This window comes from Prinia subflava, chromosome 11 (assembly GCF_021018805.1).
Source record: "Prinia subflava isolate CZ2003 ecotype Zambia chromosome 11, Cam_Psub_1.2, whole genome shotgun sequence".
In the NCBI taxonomy this organism is placed as follows: domain Eukaryota; kingdom Metazoa; phylum Chordata; class Aves; order Passeriformes; family Cisticolidae; genus Prinia; species Prinia subflava.
Genome location: NC_086257.1, coordinates 20,071,825 through 20,090,183, shown reverse-complemented (window position 1 = coordinate 20,090,183; position 18,359 = coordinate 20,071,825). Strand labels below are relative to the sequence as shown.

General features: G+C 41.9%; 1 protein-coding gene across 6 annotated transcripts in view; it reads left to right on the top strand.

The window, feature by feature from the left end:
* Nucleotides 1–18,359, top strand: part of NAALADL2 (N-acetylated alpha-linked acidic dipeptidase like 2) — a 417,141-nt gene that overhangs the window by 214,044 nt on the left and 184,738 nt on the right. For all 6 annotated transcript variants that reach the window (XM_063408209.1, XM_063408206.1, XM_063408207.1 and 3 more), the window contains one exon: nucleotides 8,725–8,995. In XM_063408209.1, the coding sequence (XP_063264279.1) occupies nucleotides 8,725–8,995 (271 nt within the window). The remainder of the gene's footprint in view (nucleotides 1–8,724; nucleotides 8,996–18,359) is intronic.

Sequence of the window (18,359 nt, the reverse complement as noted above, 5' to 3'; positions counted from 1 at the left end):
TTGGATACTAATCCTTCATTTTCAGTGGAAATGGCATATTCAGAATGGCCTTTTGTTGGACTTCTGCTTCAAGAGGAGTGGGGACAGAGGTGAGGGAGGGCAGTTGGAGATTTCAGGAGCAGTAGCTCTTAGGAAATGGATGAAAAGACTGGGGAAATTTGATTTTAAGACAAGGTCAGTGGAGGGAAGGCCATGAGAGCAGTCCTTAAATAAAAAAAAACTTGCAGAGAGAAAAAGATTAGTCTGTTCTCAACATGAGTGGTGGAAAGGAGAAAATGCAGTGTGTCTAAACACAGGAAGGTGATTACTGAGGATGGACAAGAGGTTTATATCTTTGGAAAAGGGCAGGAAAACAAATGCCTGGAGTGGCAGTGGGGTGAGCTGAGCCTGCCTCAAACCAAATGATCTCCTGTGGCCTCTTCCCAAGCCTGTCTTTATAAGATTTTATGCTTGCTCCTTTGGAGAGGGCTTTTAGTTTATCCACAAGCAGTTGGATTTGTGGTACAGTGTAAATAACTTCAGGACAGTGTTTTGGTTATCAGTGCTGATTTCCTCAGCTGTATGTTACAACTGAAGGGTCACTTGGAAGCTGTCAGTGTTTCCAGATAAAAACAAATGCATCTGAAACACAGTTCAGCTGGTGAGATGGAGATTATCAGAACTAAGCCATATGATATGGCATTTGTGATAACATTTTTCTTACATAAGCATGTGGAGATGGTGTTTTATCCCTTCTCCCTTTTTTTTCTTTTAATCTGCAGTTTTCATTTTAACCAATGCACTCTACTGAACTTCAAAATATTTTAAAATAAAATATCCAAGATGATATGTCAGCTAGGAATCTTTGCAGTTCTTTAGAACTACACTGGTAGATTAACATATACTGATAAGAAAATGAGGCTGGTAGCAGGAAGGTTACATGGCATCATCTTGTGGCTGTCTTAGGTTTTCCTGTAGGTAAGGTTAACTTCTTGAAATTCATGAAAGAAAATAAAATTTTTTGCATTCTTTTCAAATTCTAAAAATTAAACATATATTTGGGGATTTATCTAATTCAAAGTGATCATCAATCTTTAAATAATAGGTAGCTTTTCTAAGCATTGCTAAGTTATTGTGGGTTTGTTTATTTAAAATTTTTGTTTTAATTTATTTTATTTTGGGTTAGCATGCCCGCTTTAATTCCTCATTGTCCTTTGATAACTGGGGTATTATTTAGAAGTTAAATCATACAGTTCCAATAAAGATGTCCAGTGCCATCAGAATGACACATTCAGTGTAATTATTTTAGAGTTCACAATGTAATCTAATGATTGGCAACTGAAAGGAATAAAATACTGCCAGTTGAGCAGTATTTGGATTTTTTTTTTTTATCAGCAGATTTCCTGTATAAAAAGCAAGGTTTCAAGGGGGGTTTTTTGATCAATAGGTTTTCTGTATAGAAAAAGAACCTTCCACTGCTATTCACATCCACACAGAAATGGCCTCTTGCTGGAAGTAAACCTAATTGTGTCCGACAGTAAAAGGAACCACTTGGACTTGATTATGCAGCTGGTCACATTTTATTGAGGCACTGACATATTCCCTGTGGTCTGGGAAGAAAAGGAGATTATATCACAGCGAAGTTTTGCTGGGTCAGTGCTCTGCCAGTGAATGCAGGGTTATGTGCAAACATTTCAAGGTGAGGGATTGTCTTTTCCTTCTGCCGTGCCTCGGCATCGCCCTCGGCATCGTAACCTGCTGCAAAATGCAGGGCACAGCTGTTGGGAGCTGCTGCTCAGGAAAACCCTTCATTAAATAATTAGATCTATACGCTTTGAATAAAATTATACATCCCCTGTGCTGTATTTAAAACAGAGGTATCTGTTTTAAGATATCCTTGTCTATCCAAAGTAAAGGTTTAGGTTAAAGCGTGCAGCTTATTTAAAATGTTTTAGATGGAATAAAAGATACAGTTCGTGATGTTGTGCATGCACACAATCATCTGTACCATAGAGGAAAACCTGTATCTTGACTGAAATTTAGCAACTGTGAAAGGTAATAAGAAAACTGTAGTGGAGGGCTTGTTACTGATTGTGAATAAAATGGCATCTTTTTGAGAGATCATCTTTCACACAAGAGCTCCTTTAAAAATAATAAAAGAGGTTTCCTGTATAGATCCCTTCATTGTGTATATATTTTGAAAGAACTGTTTTTTACCAACAGCTCATCTGTTGAAAGCCATTTATTGTAATAAATAGAATAAATGTATGAGGAGTCGATCAGTCCAGTTTGTGGTGAGCATTTGAAGTTTTGTGTTTGGGAGAAGCAAGGTCTCCTTTCTTTACTGAAAGGAAAGTGTGTCATTCTTGTAACCAAAGGGAGCAGTGGGACATGGCAGTGAGTTCATTAGAGATAAAGTAGTCAGTGTAAAAGTTATTTTGTCTCTCCTGTTTCTGTGAAATTAAGTCTTAGGATCTTTGAAATCATCCATTTGAGGGACTGGAGCTGTCATTCTCCATGTTAAGGGTTCTGTGGTTCATTTGCTGTTCTTAAAATGGATTGTGATAACCATCTGTGGGTGGGGAGGGTTGGTTGGTTTTTCCCCTTGGTTTTTTTTTTTTTTTTTTTTTTTTTTTTTTTTTTTTTTTTTTTTTTCTTGTGGGGGTGTTTTGTTTTGTTGGGTTGGTTTGTTTGTTTGTTTTTGGTTTGGTTTGGTTTTTTAGGGTTTTTTTGGGTTTTGTTTTGTTTTGATTTTTTTAGCTTGCTTCCAGAAGGAGGGGAGAGAAATGCTTAATGACATTCTCATCCATCTCTACACTGGGCAGTTGAGCAAGGTGTATGTCACAGAAAACGGAGCGCGTGAAAAAAATATGATTAAATAAGATAAAAAAAAAAAAAAAAAGACACTTTAATAACTGAAGCCGCAAGTGTAAATTGCCAATCTGGTTTCTGTTCCTAGCTCTGTCTCTGCCTACCTGTTCCCCCTTGAGTGATTTGCTTATCTCATATTGGCCCTCTGATGTTCTGAAGTATTTGGAAGACTTGGATGCTGGCTAAATGTCACGTAACTGACATCCAGACATCTTAAAAAGCTCAGGAAAGCTCACCTATGGGCAATTCATGACTTTGCAATGTTTAGAGGAACAAAGAATTGCTTGTTTTCCAATAAACTGTGCAACTGACAGTGAGAGAATCAGTCATCTTTCAGTGCCTTCCACCATCTGCCCTGAATGCAAGTTTGGCTTGCATCATGATGGTGGAAAGCGAGATTTGAACTATCTCGATGAGTTTTATTTAAAAAATATAAAAGGGATTTGACTGATGTGATGAGTAGGAGCAGTAAAGTCCTGTAGTGAAACAAATGTAAATGTCCAAAATAACTAAGCTTGGGAGCCAGCAGAGGCTGAGATCTGAGTGCTCTCCAATCCCATGGCAAAGAACTTCTCAGGAAAATGAGAGTTTTGCCCTGGAGCAGTTCTGCATGAATTTATACTGCGATAGGACTTAAACACAGTGCAAAAATGCTACGAAGTTTTGTTTAAAGGTATTTCTCTATTTTCTCCCAGTATGACTTTTTAAAGAGAGAGCATATGACAATTCTATTGGAAATATCTGAAAACCACAAGACACATAATGTTTAAAAAAAAGATAAATTTCCAAAGCTTTATTTTGCTGGAGAACTGCACAACCAAATCTAGAGCAGGTATTCTGTTTTCTGACGTTCCGTATTTTTTATGATTTTGTGAATTGAATTTGTATGTGTATGTGAGAAGTAAAAGCTGCCATAAATCATAGTCCTTTTTGTTAAAAGCATGAATTGTACTTCTTTATCTTAAAGCATGTTAAAATGTACATTGTAGGCCTTATGTAAAACTCGTGTTGCAGATGCAGCTCATTAAATATTCCCTTAGATAGCAAAAGCAGTAAGTTATTACCCAAGAATGAGTAGAGGTCAATTGTTATTATTATTATTGCTAGAAATATGCCCAGAATATCCAGAATGTCTGAAGACTGATGTGCCAGAGGACATTTCACAGATCAGCTTTCTGCAGCAGATGCTGGTGACCTTGCAATGGAACCTGAGGAACCTGAGGGGCTTCAGGATCCTGTGTGCAACTCTGCACCATGAGCATGTTTCTCTCACCTCCTGATAAATATTTATCCTCTCTTGGACATGAATTTATTTCTATCTTCAGGGAGCAGCAAATTTGTGGCCATCAGTTCAGACCATGGGAAATCCAACCGGGCAGGTTGGAGACCAGCCCGGTGGAGTGCCCTAATTAACAGGAACATGTAATTAAAACTGAAGCAGATGTGGCTTGGGCAGGTGGTATTTCCTGAGCGTTTCCTGTGTGTGCACACTGTGTGTGATGGACACAAATAACTCCTCTTTCTGCAAGTGTGGGGAATGCTGGTGCATCTGCTGAGCAGTTGGTGTGTGCTCGGCTCTTAATGGACTGAAATGAGCTCTGAAATCCTCAACATATGAAAACATCTTTAAAACTCAGCCTGCACTAAGTTTGAGGGGTTTTTTTTAAAAAAAAGACATTTGCATGAGAGGCTATAAATGTAATAACCCCACGTGATGCATTTCCTGCATTCTTTTGTGATTATCTGCTACCAGCTACTGTTGGGAGCATCGTGTTAGACAAGAGAACACTTTGATCTGATGCAGCTTTACAAAATAAGAGCAGTCATTGCAACTCCCAGGATCTGAGAGCAGCCACTCAGCTGAAAAATCGATCTGTAAAAATTCCAAAATAGCAGCAGTTGGTAGCTCTTATCTAAAATTACAGGAGTTGCTTTATGAACAGTTTTGGTGAAGTGGAAGACAGTAGTAGAAATATTCAGTCGAAATATGGGAATAAGGCACTTAAACATCTAACTTGGCAAAACTGGAATTCAGATTATTTTTTCTCAGTAGGCCAGGAAGTCCAGGCCAGTTCCCCATGCTCATGGCAGTACAGGTTGTAAATCTGAGAAAAAAAAACTAACCAAAACCAACCACACTTGAAATTTTACGTATTGGTGGGAAATTTTTGTCCCTGTAGATTTTTCAGATTGAATCTGTAGAATCCTTCTGCAATTCCAAATCATTTTTATGGGGTTTTATAGCTATTTAATAGGATTATCTGAGAAGTAATTGTGTCATACAGTTAAATTATTCCATCTCTTGGTTGTTCGAGTGACCTGTTGTAATTTTTCAGTGTCTGTTGAGTGGTGTTTCAGTATCCCAGCTGGCTTATTTGCAATACCTTGTTCACTCCTGTGGCAAGCTGTGTCAAAAAGTGCTGTTGTAGCAAATGACTTTCCATTAAGGCACGGCAGGTCTGTGTTCCCCATGGTTACCAAATTGAAAATGAAATTTGTATATTTTGTGTGTGTGTGCTCATTTATCTTTTATAATCATCTGGTAAAGAATAGCCTTTTGAAGTTGCAGAGGCTGCAGAACCCCTGGATTTATTCCAGGTAGATCTTCAACATATTTATAATTTTTTTTCTAGGTTTAGGACTTTGAATCTTCAACAGTAGTGGTCTTTTAATAACATTAAAGAGGGAAATCTCTACCTTATTCAAGTGAAGTAGGGTGAACTTTCTGGGTTTTAAGTGCAATTTTACCTGGGTTTTTTTGAGTTCAGGCACTGGCCATTTTGAGATGGAGGAGAATGCTCAAGAAATGAGTTTATGTCCTGTTCTGATGTGCATTAGTTCAGTACTGGTCTGTATTAGAAGGTAAAGGTCAGCAATTTGTGGAAATGTCTGAGAGCATCCTATAAAGGCACAGGAGTGTTCAGACTGGCATTGTTACATTTATTAGTGTTGATTCTGACTTGAGACCAAATCTTCAGTCTGTGGTGCCTCCACTTCACTGGATTATGTAGATTTACAGCAACAGAGATGTGCCCATAAACTTTGTGGTTATTCCCATTGAAAGAACCTGAAAATGTACCTAAAGTATCTCTTTAATGTGACCATAGAGAGTCAGAATTTTGGCTGAAGTTATCAGTGCTGTAAGTGGAAATTGGCAATTGCATTGGTGTTGGTTCCTTCTGAGCGTGCAGCTGCTTGGGAAACATCCTCATCCCGAGGGGCTGCTCCTCTCCACTGCTGGGAGTCTCTGAGCCCTGCAAGTCCTTGGAAGTAAATTATTGGAGCATTTGTAAATACTGTGGAGTGCATGTGAAGTGTTGATGTTCTTCCAGGCTGAACTGCCAAACTTGACAATTTTCTGAATTTGGCTGGGTTTAGGAAGTACCAGTTTTGCATATTTTACTTGTTATACAGTTACTGTGTAGAAAAAAAATTAATTCAATTACCTCTGTCTTTAAGTTCATGCAGTCAGCATCAAAGGCAAATGCAAGTCAGCTATTGTAATAAGTCAAGAAAAAAAAATCTTTCTGGTGGTGTTCATAAGATTTATCAAAGTAGTCTAATATGCACTGATTTATTGTAAAATAATGTGTGCTCATAATTTGCAATTAGATTTTAACATGCTATAAAGGCATTGTGGAGTAAATAGTAAGTGGCATCGTTTCTGTGACTTAATCAGATGTGTTGTCTCAAAAGTTTCAAAGTCATGTTGATTTAATTATGAAGTGCAAAGTAACTTCTATTAGTAAGGGAGCAATTTGCTATTGTATCTTCCTCTTTTAATGCTTAATTCCTTTTATTGTGACTGAATACTTCTGGTTTCAATGTGCCATAACCCTATTGGCCTGGGATAAATTTTGTTAATTATTTATTCTGTTAATGTTTCTATCACATGAGGGAAATGTAGGTACTCTGTTAATGATTGTGTTAATCAAACAACTTTCTGTATTTCTGCACTGCCCAAGTTTATGTCATTACATTAGCAGGCACAGGAGATGAAATTGGAAACTTGTAATATACTGCAGATTGGATTAAGTCATCTGTGTGGTGCAGACTGCTTGAAGACTTATTCTAGATAATTTAAAAACATTAAATCTGCAAGACAGTTATTGCTCCTGACAGGATCCCTGAAGTCCCGACGTAAGGCCAGTGTTGTAAAGATTTTGCACTTTGTGTGTGAACAGCCTTGCTGGGGCAGTGCAGCCTGGGATACTGGGATATTGCTTTGAACAAATATATTTTATAAAAAGCACATTTATACAAAGATACGTCCATTTTTAAAAAAGCCTTTTGCACGTTGGAATAATCATTCCGCCCATGTGGTGTGATGATGGGCATTAGGCACTCGAATGGAATATATAATTTTTGAGCCATGTCTAGGCATAATGGGTGTTATAACATCTCTTTCTGCCCTTTTAATGGCTTGATGTTGTCTAGGCAGTAAATGTTTATTTTTCAAATATTCAACCACAAGATGGGTGGAGAGGGGAGCCCTGTGCTTGACTCCCATCATGAGCTTTGCCTGCTGGGGCTCTCCCTGGGGCAGTGCTGACCCTTCTGAAGTGGTGCCAGTACCTTTAGCCAGGAGCTGCCCACCTGCAGCACTGGTTCTGGGAATTGCAGGGGTACCTTGAAAGCCCCTGGTGGGATTCCAGGATACCTACTGCTTGCTTAAAAACACTATATCTTATTCAACTGTTTATTTTTGATGTGTGCAAGATAGCCTGGGTATTGTTTGGAATTCTGCTGAGGACCTTAAAGCAGTTAAGTTTAGTGGCCTTTTTGTGAAGAGAAGGTTGTGGGTGAGGCTTTCAGGCAGTGTCAGTATCTCTGTGCTTGGAAATCAATACATCTGTGATCCTTAATCTTCTTTTCAGTCCTGAGAGCTTCATAGACATGCAAAAAAACCCCCAACAACCAAAACCCTCCCAACTTCACAAAATTCACCAAATATCCCATAAGCTTTTTGTGCTGCACATGGATAAAGCTTTTTATTTGAGTAATAAATTTTATTTCTGTCCTTCTTTGCTTACATGACTGCTTGCCTGCATAAGTAGGGGAAGCCTTCAGTTGCTCCTGCAGCAAGCCCATCCTCTGAAGTTATCATGCCAGTAGTTTCAGCATCTGGAATCCTTTGGCATGTGCTGGAGAGGAGGGTGGTCCTTTGTGCCTTCATCCTGCAGCCCCTGTGCCAGCCAGTGTTGAAATGAAGCAAACCCAGTGACACAAGCCCAGACCTGTCTGAGTTCTCATTGACCCATCACTGGATACTGCCAGAATAGTCCTCATGTTTGCTTTTTATGCTGGCCAAGCTGGTGGTTCAGGTGATCCTTCAGTGCAGGTAGTAAATGTGAAAAACTCTCTGACAGTCATCATTTGGGGGAACAGTTCCATTCTGCTTAGTAAATTTGCTTTCCTTGATGAATTCAAGCCAAACATGTAATTATATCTGTGTAATTAGAACTGATTTTCAGCATCATGCCCTCCCTGATGTCCTTGAGATGTTACTTCAGGTTGGCTTCTTCATGTTTAAAGATTGGTTAAATCTATGCTCTTTTAGAAATTTGATCAGCAAATGACATATGAATTTTGAAACAAGTACTGTGATGATTTCTGTAGGATTCTTCATTTCATTTTGATATGTTTCCTATATGTTCATTTTTTTCTTACTTTTATATCCCAAAAAGCAGTTGCCTTTGTCTCGTACTTGGAGAAGAAAATATTTGTAAAAAAAAAAAAGAAAATTATATGGGGTTTTTTGCATGTTTTATGATAGGTTTTTAATACAGTGATTATTGATCATGCTGAGGTACAAGAGCCCTGGTGGGAAATAAACTAAACCCATGTTTACTTGTGTGTGTGTTTGTTTTCCAGAGAGTTGCTGGAGTTCCCCAGAGAGGACGATGCAGACACTGCAGTGCGGATCCTGGGCCAGTGGCGCTCCCAAGGCCTGGAAGATGTCCGGCTGGTGAATTACTCCGTTCTGCTTGACCTGCCAGGCCCTTCCCCAAACACAGTAACTCTGCAGAACAGCAGGGAATGCTTTTATCCAAGTGGACAGCAGTGCAGCAGAGACCCCAGAACAGCTCACAGCCAAGACCTCCTGTACTCGTACGCGGCTTATTCCGCCAAAGGAACCCTCGAGGTAACGGGGCCATTTGTCTCTGTCACTTGTGGGGAAATAGAGTTAGGAAACATCACCTTCTGCTGAACCTGACTGCAAAATTGCACACAGAATCACAGAGTTATTTAGGTAGGAAAAGACCTCTAAGATCCTCAAATCCAATTGAGAATACGCTGAAATGCCCAGCCTTAAAATAAGCATATTTATGTGAATTGTGATGTGGCCAATAGTACCTATCTTAATTAACCTTACAACCTTATTTATATGAATAGTTCATGGGATATATATATATATACACCTACAGATACACACTCACATATATCTATGTGAATAATTTAACTATCTGTGTTTATGAAATGGCACATTTTCCTTGTGTGTAAAAATCTGGTGGAAGCCGTGTCTACAGTTTCACTTTATCCTTGCTGATGTATGAGAGCTACTGGTTTGAGGGATGCTTGTAGGAAGGAAAAGATGAGGCTGGTGGGAGTGCTGGGCTAATACCTGGAGCCTCTGAATTATGGTTGTGGATCTCCCATAATTTCTTCTGTGACAACTCAGTTGACACATCTGCTCTGTTTCCTCTTGAAAACACCGATTTGTAGTTCTATCGTACTGTAGTTACTCTAGGAAGTTTTGTCAGCAAAAAGATTCTATTTGGATTTGTTACTTGCCAAGTGAAATAAGATCTTGGATTATCTTGTTTTTTCCTGTGTACTGTCTTCACTGTCTGTTTTCCTTTAGCTTCTTGCTAAATATTTTGAGAGTGCACAAAGGGGCCATCATTTCTTTACCTTCCTAGGTGGGATAGTATAAATCTCAATAAATAGTTCTGAAATATGAAATTGCAGTTTCACTGTTAATTGCATTATTGTCATCTTCCTCCTTTTAAAAGTATTTTATTATTATTCCACTGATGCTAGGAGGTTTCCATCATGGTTTCTTTGTTATTTAAAATATATGTTTGTCCATGGCTTAGTGGGCAAACACTTACAGACTACAAAGGAACAGATTGTGAAGATCTTAATATTTAAACATACCTACTCTCCATGCTGAGTCTCATCAGCCTCCGTTTCTGGGACTCTGTCCACTTCAAATTTGTTGCTGAGGTGCAAAATGAAGTAGGCAAGAAGAAGAGGTCCTAACTTTCATGATACACACCTTAACTTTTCCATGTACTAATGAATGGGGTTGCCTTCTCATATCACTTAAAACCTCCATATATAACATTATTTTCTCATTGAAACTTAGTAAGAGTAACTGTAATCAGAGAGAAGAATGGTTGTGACCTTTGAGGTTTTATTTCATGAATGTCAATGTGTTGCTAACAAATTCATCAGATTGAAGGAAATCCAATGTTCCGGGAAAAAGCCGCTGCTATTATTCCCAGCAGCACATGTTCCAGTTTCCATTATGTTCCAGGGCAGTTTCCTCTTATGAGTTCTGCAGAAATGATGCCCACACACACCATCCTCATCACAAGGGCTGGACCTTGGCTTTGGCAAAACTCCAGGCTTGCACTGGAGCCAAAGAATGACTCTCTGCATAGTTTTACCATCAGTTCCTTGAGATACCTCAGCAAATGTACAAAACTTAAGATGTGTTCTTCTGGTCTTCAGAAAATCTACCTGAAATGTCCTTAGAGCTAAGTTTTTGCCTAAAAGGGAAATTTTACTATTTGTTTAGGCTACAGGTAAGTTGGTAGTGATCTAACCTTCCTGACTTTCTATCCTGCACGCTAATCTCTACTATTTAAGCTAATGGAAGTAGAAAAACTTTAAATGAGAAGTAGCAGGTGGTGGCTGTTGCTGGGTTCAGCCATCAGAAAGTGACTTGATTGCTTGCAGTGGAACTACAAGTCGTGTATTTTGAATATCCTACAGTGGTTTGTGATTGCAAAATCATGAAGGTTTTCCTGTGAACAGGTATTTTTATAACAGCTACTCATAACCTGAATAATTTTCTTTCAAATGTGGCACATCCTTAGCAGAAAATTCCTATTATGTGTCACTTAATCAGGCTGAATTGCTAATGCTGCCTGGATGCTGCTGCTTCATTGTATCTCATTTGTCTGTTTGGTTTGCTAGAAGTTGAAGCAAATAAAACCATTAAGCTATTGCAGTCTGGCTACCAGCAGAGCTGCAGCTCCACTTTGATGTTGACAAGGTTATTTGTAGAACAGCAAGAGTCATTTTCTTTGACCACCTGTCATGTCCATTCATCATACGGCCATTGTATATGAGCCATCCAATTTGTGCTTTCTGGTAACAGTCTAAACAGCATTTGTGAGTAAAAATGTGAGCATTTGTGATCTGAAATCTACTTCAAAAACCTACTTAGTGCCATTGTGATGGATGGTGCACTTTAGTGCTCCTCTATATTTCATTGGGCTGTGAAAAGGTGACAGTGTTTACCCATCATGGTGACAGGCAGGGCAGCTCACAGCTCTGGAGAGGGCTGTCGAGTCAGTTCTGAAATAGATATTGCAGCAGTTATGTAAATAATATATTGTAGGCTAGGTCAGCCTAAGGAAAGAATGACATACCTGAGATATATTTTTATTAAAACTTAAATATCAGCCACCTTTTATAGAGCTTAAACCTTTTGTCTGCTTGATAAAAACAGGAAAGCTACTCTGGCCAACAGAGTGCACATATAAATGGAAATTACATTGCTTCAAATTTATGCATTGAAGCAAAATGCATTGTCAGAAGGTATCCAGCCAGTCTCCAAGTGAGGGTGGCGTGGTGAATCCGAATGTGCTGCTCCTGCCTCCTGGAGCACTGGGATCCAGGAGCTGTGGGGTTCTCCTGGCCCTGGGGAGCAGAGGGGCTGAGCTGGGGAACGCTGGCAGGAGCTGATGAGAAGGGGCTGTGACCCCCCAAAATCTGGTGTCCCCCTTCAGTTCCACACTGGTAAATGGTGTTGGTGTGCCATGGGTGGTGGTGGTGATCCCTGAGTGCACCCAGGGAGAAGCAGGGCTCTGTTTGGGTTTGCAGGGGCCTGGGTGGCGCTCGGGGCACTGGGTTTCAATCAGTTCTGTCAAGTGCAGCAGCTTCTGGAACAAACACATGTCCACAATATTTATCTGCTCCCTCCACTGTTTCTTTAGCAACTGGGAATAGTCCTAGCAGATGTAATGGTTGGTATGTTGGAATAACATTCAAGGACAGACTAATTAGAGCAAAATGTAAATGGTATTTGCTTTGTATTCACGCGTTTTCTGAAATTATGTTTGTGTGACCTGAAGTTTTCCTCACTTTCCTTTCACCTTCAGTTTATTCACTCTTTGCTTTATGGAAGTGTTAAGGAGCTTTTGGCAGTCCTAAGTCTGCTTTCTTTGAACAGAGGCACTTGGTGTCCTCTGCTATACAGCATTGTCTCATGATCCACTACTCTGCCTCTTTTGGAATAATGCACCAAATCCCTGTTGGTTCCTTTGCTGGTTCTCTCTTCTGGTTTGGGGTTTGTTTCCACCCTCATGGATGCTGTCAGCAAGCCCAGCAAACCATCATGTTTGTTTCCTGGGCCTTTCATGTACTGAAAGGAGTGTGTTGGTTCAGGAGCCATGAGAGGATACAAGAGCAGAAGCACTGGCACGTTCTCAGAATGGAGATGCAGGCAGGGATTGTTTGAGGGTTTATGGACAGAATGAATTGTGCTCATCTCCAAGGCCATTCTCCCAACCCCTGACTGTTTGTTTCATATTTGGCCACTGCTCTGTCCCTGTTCCCTGACTGCTTTGACTCCTCTGCCGTGTCACCTCACTTCCCTGCCGTCACCCACATTCCCAGTTTCTGCTGATTTCTCTGTTGCCATGTCTGATCCGAGGCATTTATGCTCCCAACCAGGGGTGTCTTTGATGAGTTTTGGAGGGGCTGCAGGGAGCAGACAAGTGGGAAAGCTGCCTGCCTGCCTCTGCCCACACCATGCAGTGGAGATTCTCTGCTGGTCACGTCCCAGTCTGCTCCGGTTCGTTTGTTTTGGTGACATTTTCTCACGAAATGAGAACCCACCGCAGAGATTAATGCCACCTGAAGCAATCTGGGAAGTACAAGCCCATCTGTTAAGCTCACTCAGTCATCTTCCCACCATTCTTCAGTCTTGGCAAGAGGGGGAATAAGGGAAGCAGGAGTCAGATTTTGCTGTCAGATCCTCTTTCACAAGGAGGGGGTTTGCTCACTTACATCCCATTTTCTTATGGCTGTCTTTCGATGTCTCCTCTCCCCACCCATCCTCTTCTTTCCCAGGAAGATGGGAATCTTCCTCTCCTCTGCTGCCTGTTCCTCTAGCCTTTCCCACTCCTGCCAGGAGTGTTTCCTACAGTCCCCTCTCACCTCTGCTCAGGTTTACAGCCCTGTTTGCTCCCAGTTCTGGCAGCTCTCTTCATTTCCAGCTCTGCACCAAAAGGTCTGGAGCTCCTCCGGAGGGGACAGTGCATCAGGAAGTCCTTGACCCCAAAGCTTGCTTTCAATTGATTCGGTTTCATTGTGCTGGAAATGTGATTAGTGCACCCTTATTATCTTTTCTCTTCCCTCCAGCTAATCAGTGGTAATTTCCTTCACAATATTTCAGAATTAAGATCAGTGTCAGCGGGTTGGTTTTAGAAAATTTTAAAATCTTCCCAGGTTATTTTTATCCCCGGGCAAAATTTCTAAATGAGCCTTCTGCAGCGTGCTCACTCGCACATCTTGAATTCCAAAGGCAGAGAGTGCGTTTAATTTAGATTAAATAATCACAGCTTCTCTTCCTAAGTCTTTCAGTCATTTTTGATGGCACATTGGTGCAAAATACCAAGCTAGAGGGAATCTTGATGCATGTGTGCATTTAATTCTTTTAGGCATGCCAAATTTAGTTCATTATTATCTTTATTAACGTTTTTTAAGTTTTCTTCTCTGAAGAGACATGCAGTACCTAAAATGAATCCCTAGCAACTGAAATCAGTTTTGCAGATGGTTAGGGCTATAGGTTGAATAACACATACACACAAATGAGAAGAATCATGTGATTTTTTGGTAACATTTAGGAGTTTTAGTGCAGCTTTATTTATCTTTTATTTATAGAAGAGTTTCTCCGAAACCTCTTCCACAAATAATCATAATTTAGACCACTGCTCTGCATACCAAGTAGGCACAGCAAATTTTCAAGACAATCTCACTAAGAATATGGATTTTAGAATAGACTTGACCTTTAAGCAGAAAACAACATTCAACATTAACTACAGCATAGCTGCCACTCGGCTATAATTACATATAGAAAGCTGTGAAATGCAATGTGAAGGTTATATAATTTAAAATTGCAGGCGAGGGCTCCAGAAGCGATCATTGAAGAGATGTCCTGCAGAACATCCTGTCAGTTTTCTGGCATATATCACATAACCATTAATAAATAAAGTTGTACAGTTCCCTAAAAATAATAGTAGTTCATCATGCACAAAGCTCCGATTAATATTGCTGGAAGATTTTTGTGTCATTGAAGGGCAGGGTTTCAAAGATGATGCTGCTGCAGAGCCTTTTGCTGTTTTGTAATTGCAAGTCAATGCTGTCCTGATGTTTTTTTACTAATAAAATGTTAGTAATGGCATTTTAGTAATAATACCATCAAGAATTAATGAGAATTTTCAAATGATAAAAAAGCAAAAGGTGAGGCATCTTGATATCTAGAGACATAACAGATCACTGAGCACTTCCATGCCATTGCACAGAATCAGCTGAAGGCATTTCTTAGCAAAGCCTCTGTACAATATTAGAGAGGGAGCAATGGTGAACCATAACAATTATTTATATTCCAACTGCATGGTAAAAACTAAAGAGTGCAAACCCTGGGGGCTTGGGAAGAGGATTTGGTGCCTTTTTTAGGTTTTAGTGCGAGCAGAATTCCTATTGAAATAAATGGGAATTACATCATTTGTAAGCAGAGTTAAATTTTGTCTGTTAGTAGTCAGTGTGAGAGAACACCAGTGAAATCTGTGCAGTTGCATGGGTCCCTGAGGAATGTATTTTGTCGCGGTGCCGCTACTAAGCCCCTTGGCTTCACCCCGAGCCAGCCCAGGCACCGGAGCAAGCGGAACCCGAGCTGCCCCTCAGCGGAACGAAGGGGTCAGCCCTGTGGGTTCTTGTCCCTGGGAGAGGCCGGAACGGCAGTAGGATAACTGAAGCGACGCGCTAAGAGCGAGAAAGGAGGATCCAGCCAGCCAGACAGAGGAACCACAACTTTAATCCAACATAGCACTGTCCAGACCGAAGTGGAACCAGGCTGAACTGGAACTGGATCCCGAACAAAGAAATGCACCAGCTTATATGCTTTCGGGGTAGGGGAGGAGAAATGGGAGTCCCTCTTTGCGGCAACCAATGGAACCTTGACACTTGGGAGATAAGGGGAAGGGTTGCAAGCCTTGAACCAATTAGGGGATAGGGGAGGGATAACACAGTGGCGGGAAGAGGGGAAAAGGTAACATGTGACCAAGGGGAGCTAGGAATAGGGACTTGTAGGGAGGAGGTAGCAACTTATGAATTTCAATTAAGGGGGGGGGTGTGCAGAACATACAACATTGTGCAGAACATACAATATAGGACCCACCAGCCTTTCATCTTTCCCACATATCTAAATCCTTCCTACTTGGTAAACCACCCATATATCTTTCAACTTCTCTCTGCCTCAAAACCCTCTTTCCTATATCCTTCTTTCAGCACCCTCTCCTTCTTCCTTAAGTCTCTCTCTTTAAATCCTCTCCCTCGTCTGTCCTTCTTTTCCTTGTCACAGTCCTTCACAGCACCTGCTTGTTCCTGCTTACACTGTCCCAACTTTCTTTGTGGAGTCCAACTGAGGTTTAACATACTGAAATGGGGAAAGTCCAACCATCCACACCACCACATCTCCCCCTTTTCTTTTATTTTTGACCCTGTGAGTTCTATCTCAGATATCCGAATTGAGGGGGGTCCACCAGGTATTCAGAACGTGGGTATGATTCTGCAAACCACTGCTGTTGAGTAGGCCATTGTTCTCGAGGAAAGCTGCGCACTTCTTCCACGATGATTTCAAGCTGTTCAGCCTGCTCGTCCTCATCAACGAAGCTTTCCTCCTCTTCCTTGAACACTTCTGGGCCTACTTCAACGGCTACTCGGTGGACTTCAGCTTTGAGTGGTGATGTGGAGGAAGAAATCAAATTCTGCAACATCTTTTTCATTAGTCCAAGGCTGGCAATAGCAACAAAAAGCACAAAAACAATTAACAGAACAGTTTTAAGAATCGATCCCGTCCAACCCGAGATCCCCCATCCCTTGAACAAATTACTGAGCCAGTCCCCGTATTCTTGCTTGATGTCTCCTATCATGTTTTCCATTTGTTTGAGTGCCTCGCGAGTCCCCTTGGCCCTAGATGTCAAATTAAAGCAGCAGAGCCCCTCAAACTCCTCACACGAGTGACCGTGGAGGAGCAGGAGGTAATCGATGGCTGCACGATTCTGGAGGGTTGCCTGCCTCGTAATTTCCTCATCTTTCAGGAGGTTTGATAGGGCCCTAGAAGTCAAACGGGATTGCTTAGCTACCCAACATTCCAAATGGCCTAATTCTCCGAGGGTCTTAGCAATGGCGACCCACGGCACAAATACTGTGATTGCGATGCCTTTAGATCTGCTCCAATGGATAATTTCCTCATCGCAATCGTCTGCCAATTTTTTGAGAGAGTAGTCTTCTCTCTTCTTTCTAGAGTGTGCCAATAGATGTGCACCATTTGTAGAATTTTGTGTAACCCAATCCAAAATTTGTGATTTGTTGGGTGAAAACAATCCGAGGGTCCCAAAGGTGCACGGGCCTCCGGAGAGGTGAGAGGGGATACCTGCCCATGCGTGGTCTCCGCAAATCAAGAATGTTCCCCTAGGAAGCTGGCGGGGATGGGCAAAGACTTGGGCTGATTTTTGGGGAGGGATTGGAGGATAACTAAAGGACACAGCGTTGCACCAATGAGTATTAAAATGGGCTTTGGAGGAGACAAAATGACGGTGGTGACGCTGGACGTGGTCGTTGCGGATATGAAAACAAGATTCGGCTCTGGCGGAACCTAGAAGCTCCAGCTCCTGAGGCTCGTTTTCTAACTTTGGAAGACTTTTAATATAATTGTACCACGCGACGATGTAATGGGCATGCTTTAGGTTATGCTCCATTTTAGCAGCTTCTTGTCTAAGTTTTTGAGCATAACCTAGAAGCATCTTGGGCATCTCACGATCTTTAAATGGGATCCCCACGAGGCAGGATGCCATGGGATTCGCGGCACTCGCTTGGTTGAGACATATGTGGTCTTGGCCCAGTGATTTGGCCAAGACAGTCCAGACGTTCTGTTGTGGCTGGGGGACGAGCCACGCCTGGGCGATGGTCAGGAGACTGGCGAAGAGGACGGCTGAACTGATGGCAGTCTTGGCGCTCATGGTTGGACGGATCTAAACAGAAACTCAGAAAAACAAATCGTTACAAAGTGGGAAATCACAGAAAAAGGGGTCCTCCCAACCTTCTGACTGCTCCTCCTCTTCCTCTGAGTCACTGGACTCACGCCTTCTGCGGCGGAGAGCCGCGGAGGCGACTTGAGGCTTTTCGTTTTCTCGGACTTTTGTTTTTCTTTCGATATAAGGCTTTACCCATCTGGAGGGTATCCACTTCGGCCCGGCATCAGTGGAGACGCAGGCGTACCCGCGCCCCCACGTCAAAAGCGTCAGTGGACCCTCCACTTTCCCTGTTTCGGGAAACCTTACGGTCACCGGCGGATGCTGCTCACTCAGGTCCCAGTCGCGGTTGCTATTGAAATGCCGCACAACGGGCGGATCTGGTTTTTCATAAGAACAATTTAGGAAATTTAACACATAAAGTGCCCTTGCCAATCTGATTGATGGAGTTTCAACCTTCAGGACTGGTCTTTGCTGTTGAAGGACCCGTTTGACGTTTTGATGGGTCCTTTCAACAATGGCCTGACCCGTGGGGGAGTGAGGGATGCCCGTTTTATGCTCAACTCCCCATTGCTGCAGGAAATCTGCAAGCTCCCTGGAAGTATACGCAGGGCCATTATCTGTTTTAATTTCCTTGGGGATGCCCATGAAAGAGAAGGCCTGAATGAGGTGTTGGATGACGTGGGAGGCCTTCTCCCCTGCGTGTGCGGAGGCATAGACTACACCCGAGAAGGTATCAACGGACACATGCACGTACCGGAGCCTCCCGAACGCCGCCACATGGGTGACGTCGGTCTGCCAGATTTCACAACTTCCCAGCCCTCTGGGATTGACTCCGGCGTGCATGGTCGGCACGGAGTGGGATTGACACGATGGGCACGAAGCCACAATCGCCCTGGCCTGTTGCCGGGTGATACGAAATCGGCGGACCAGGGCTGGTGCATTCTGATGGAA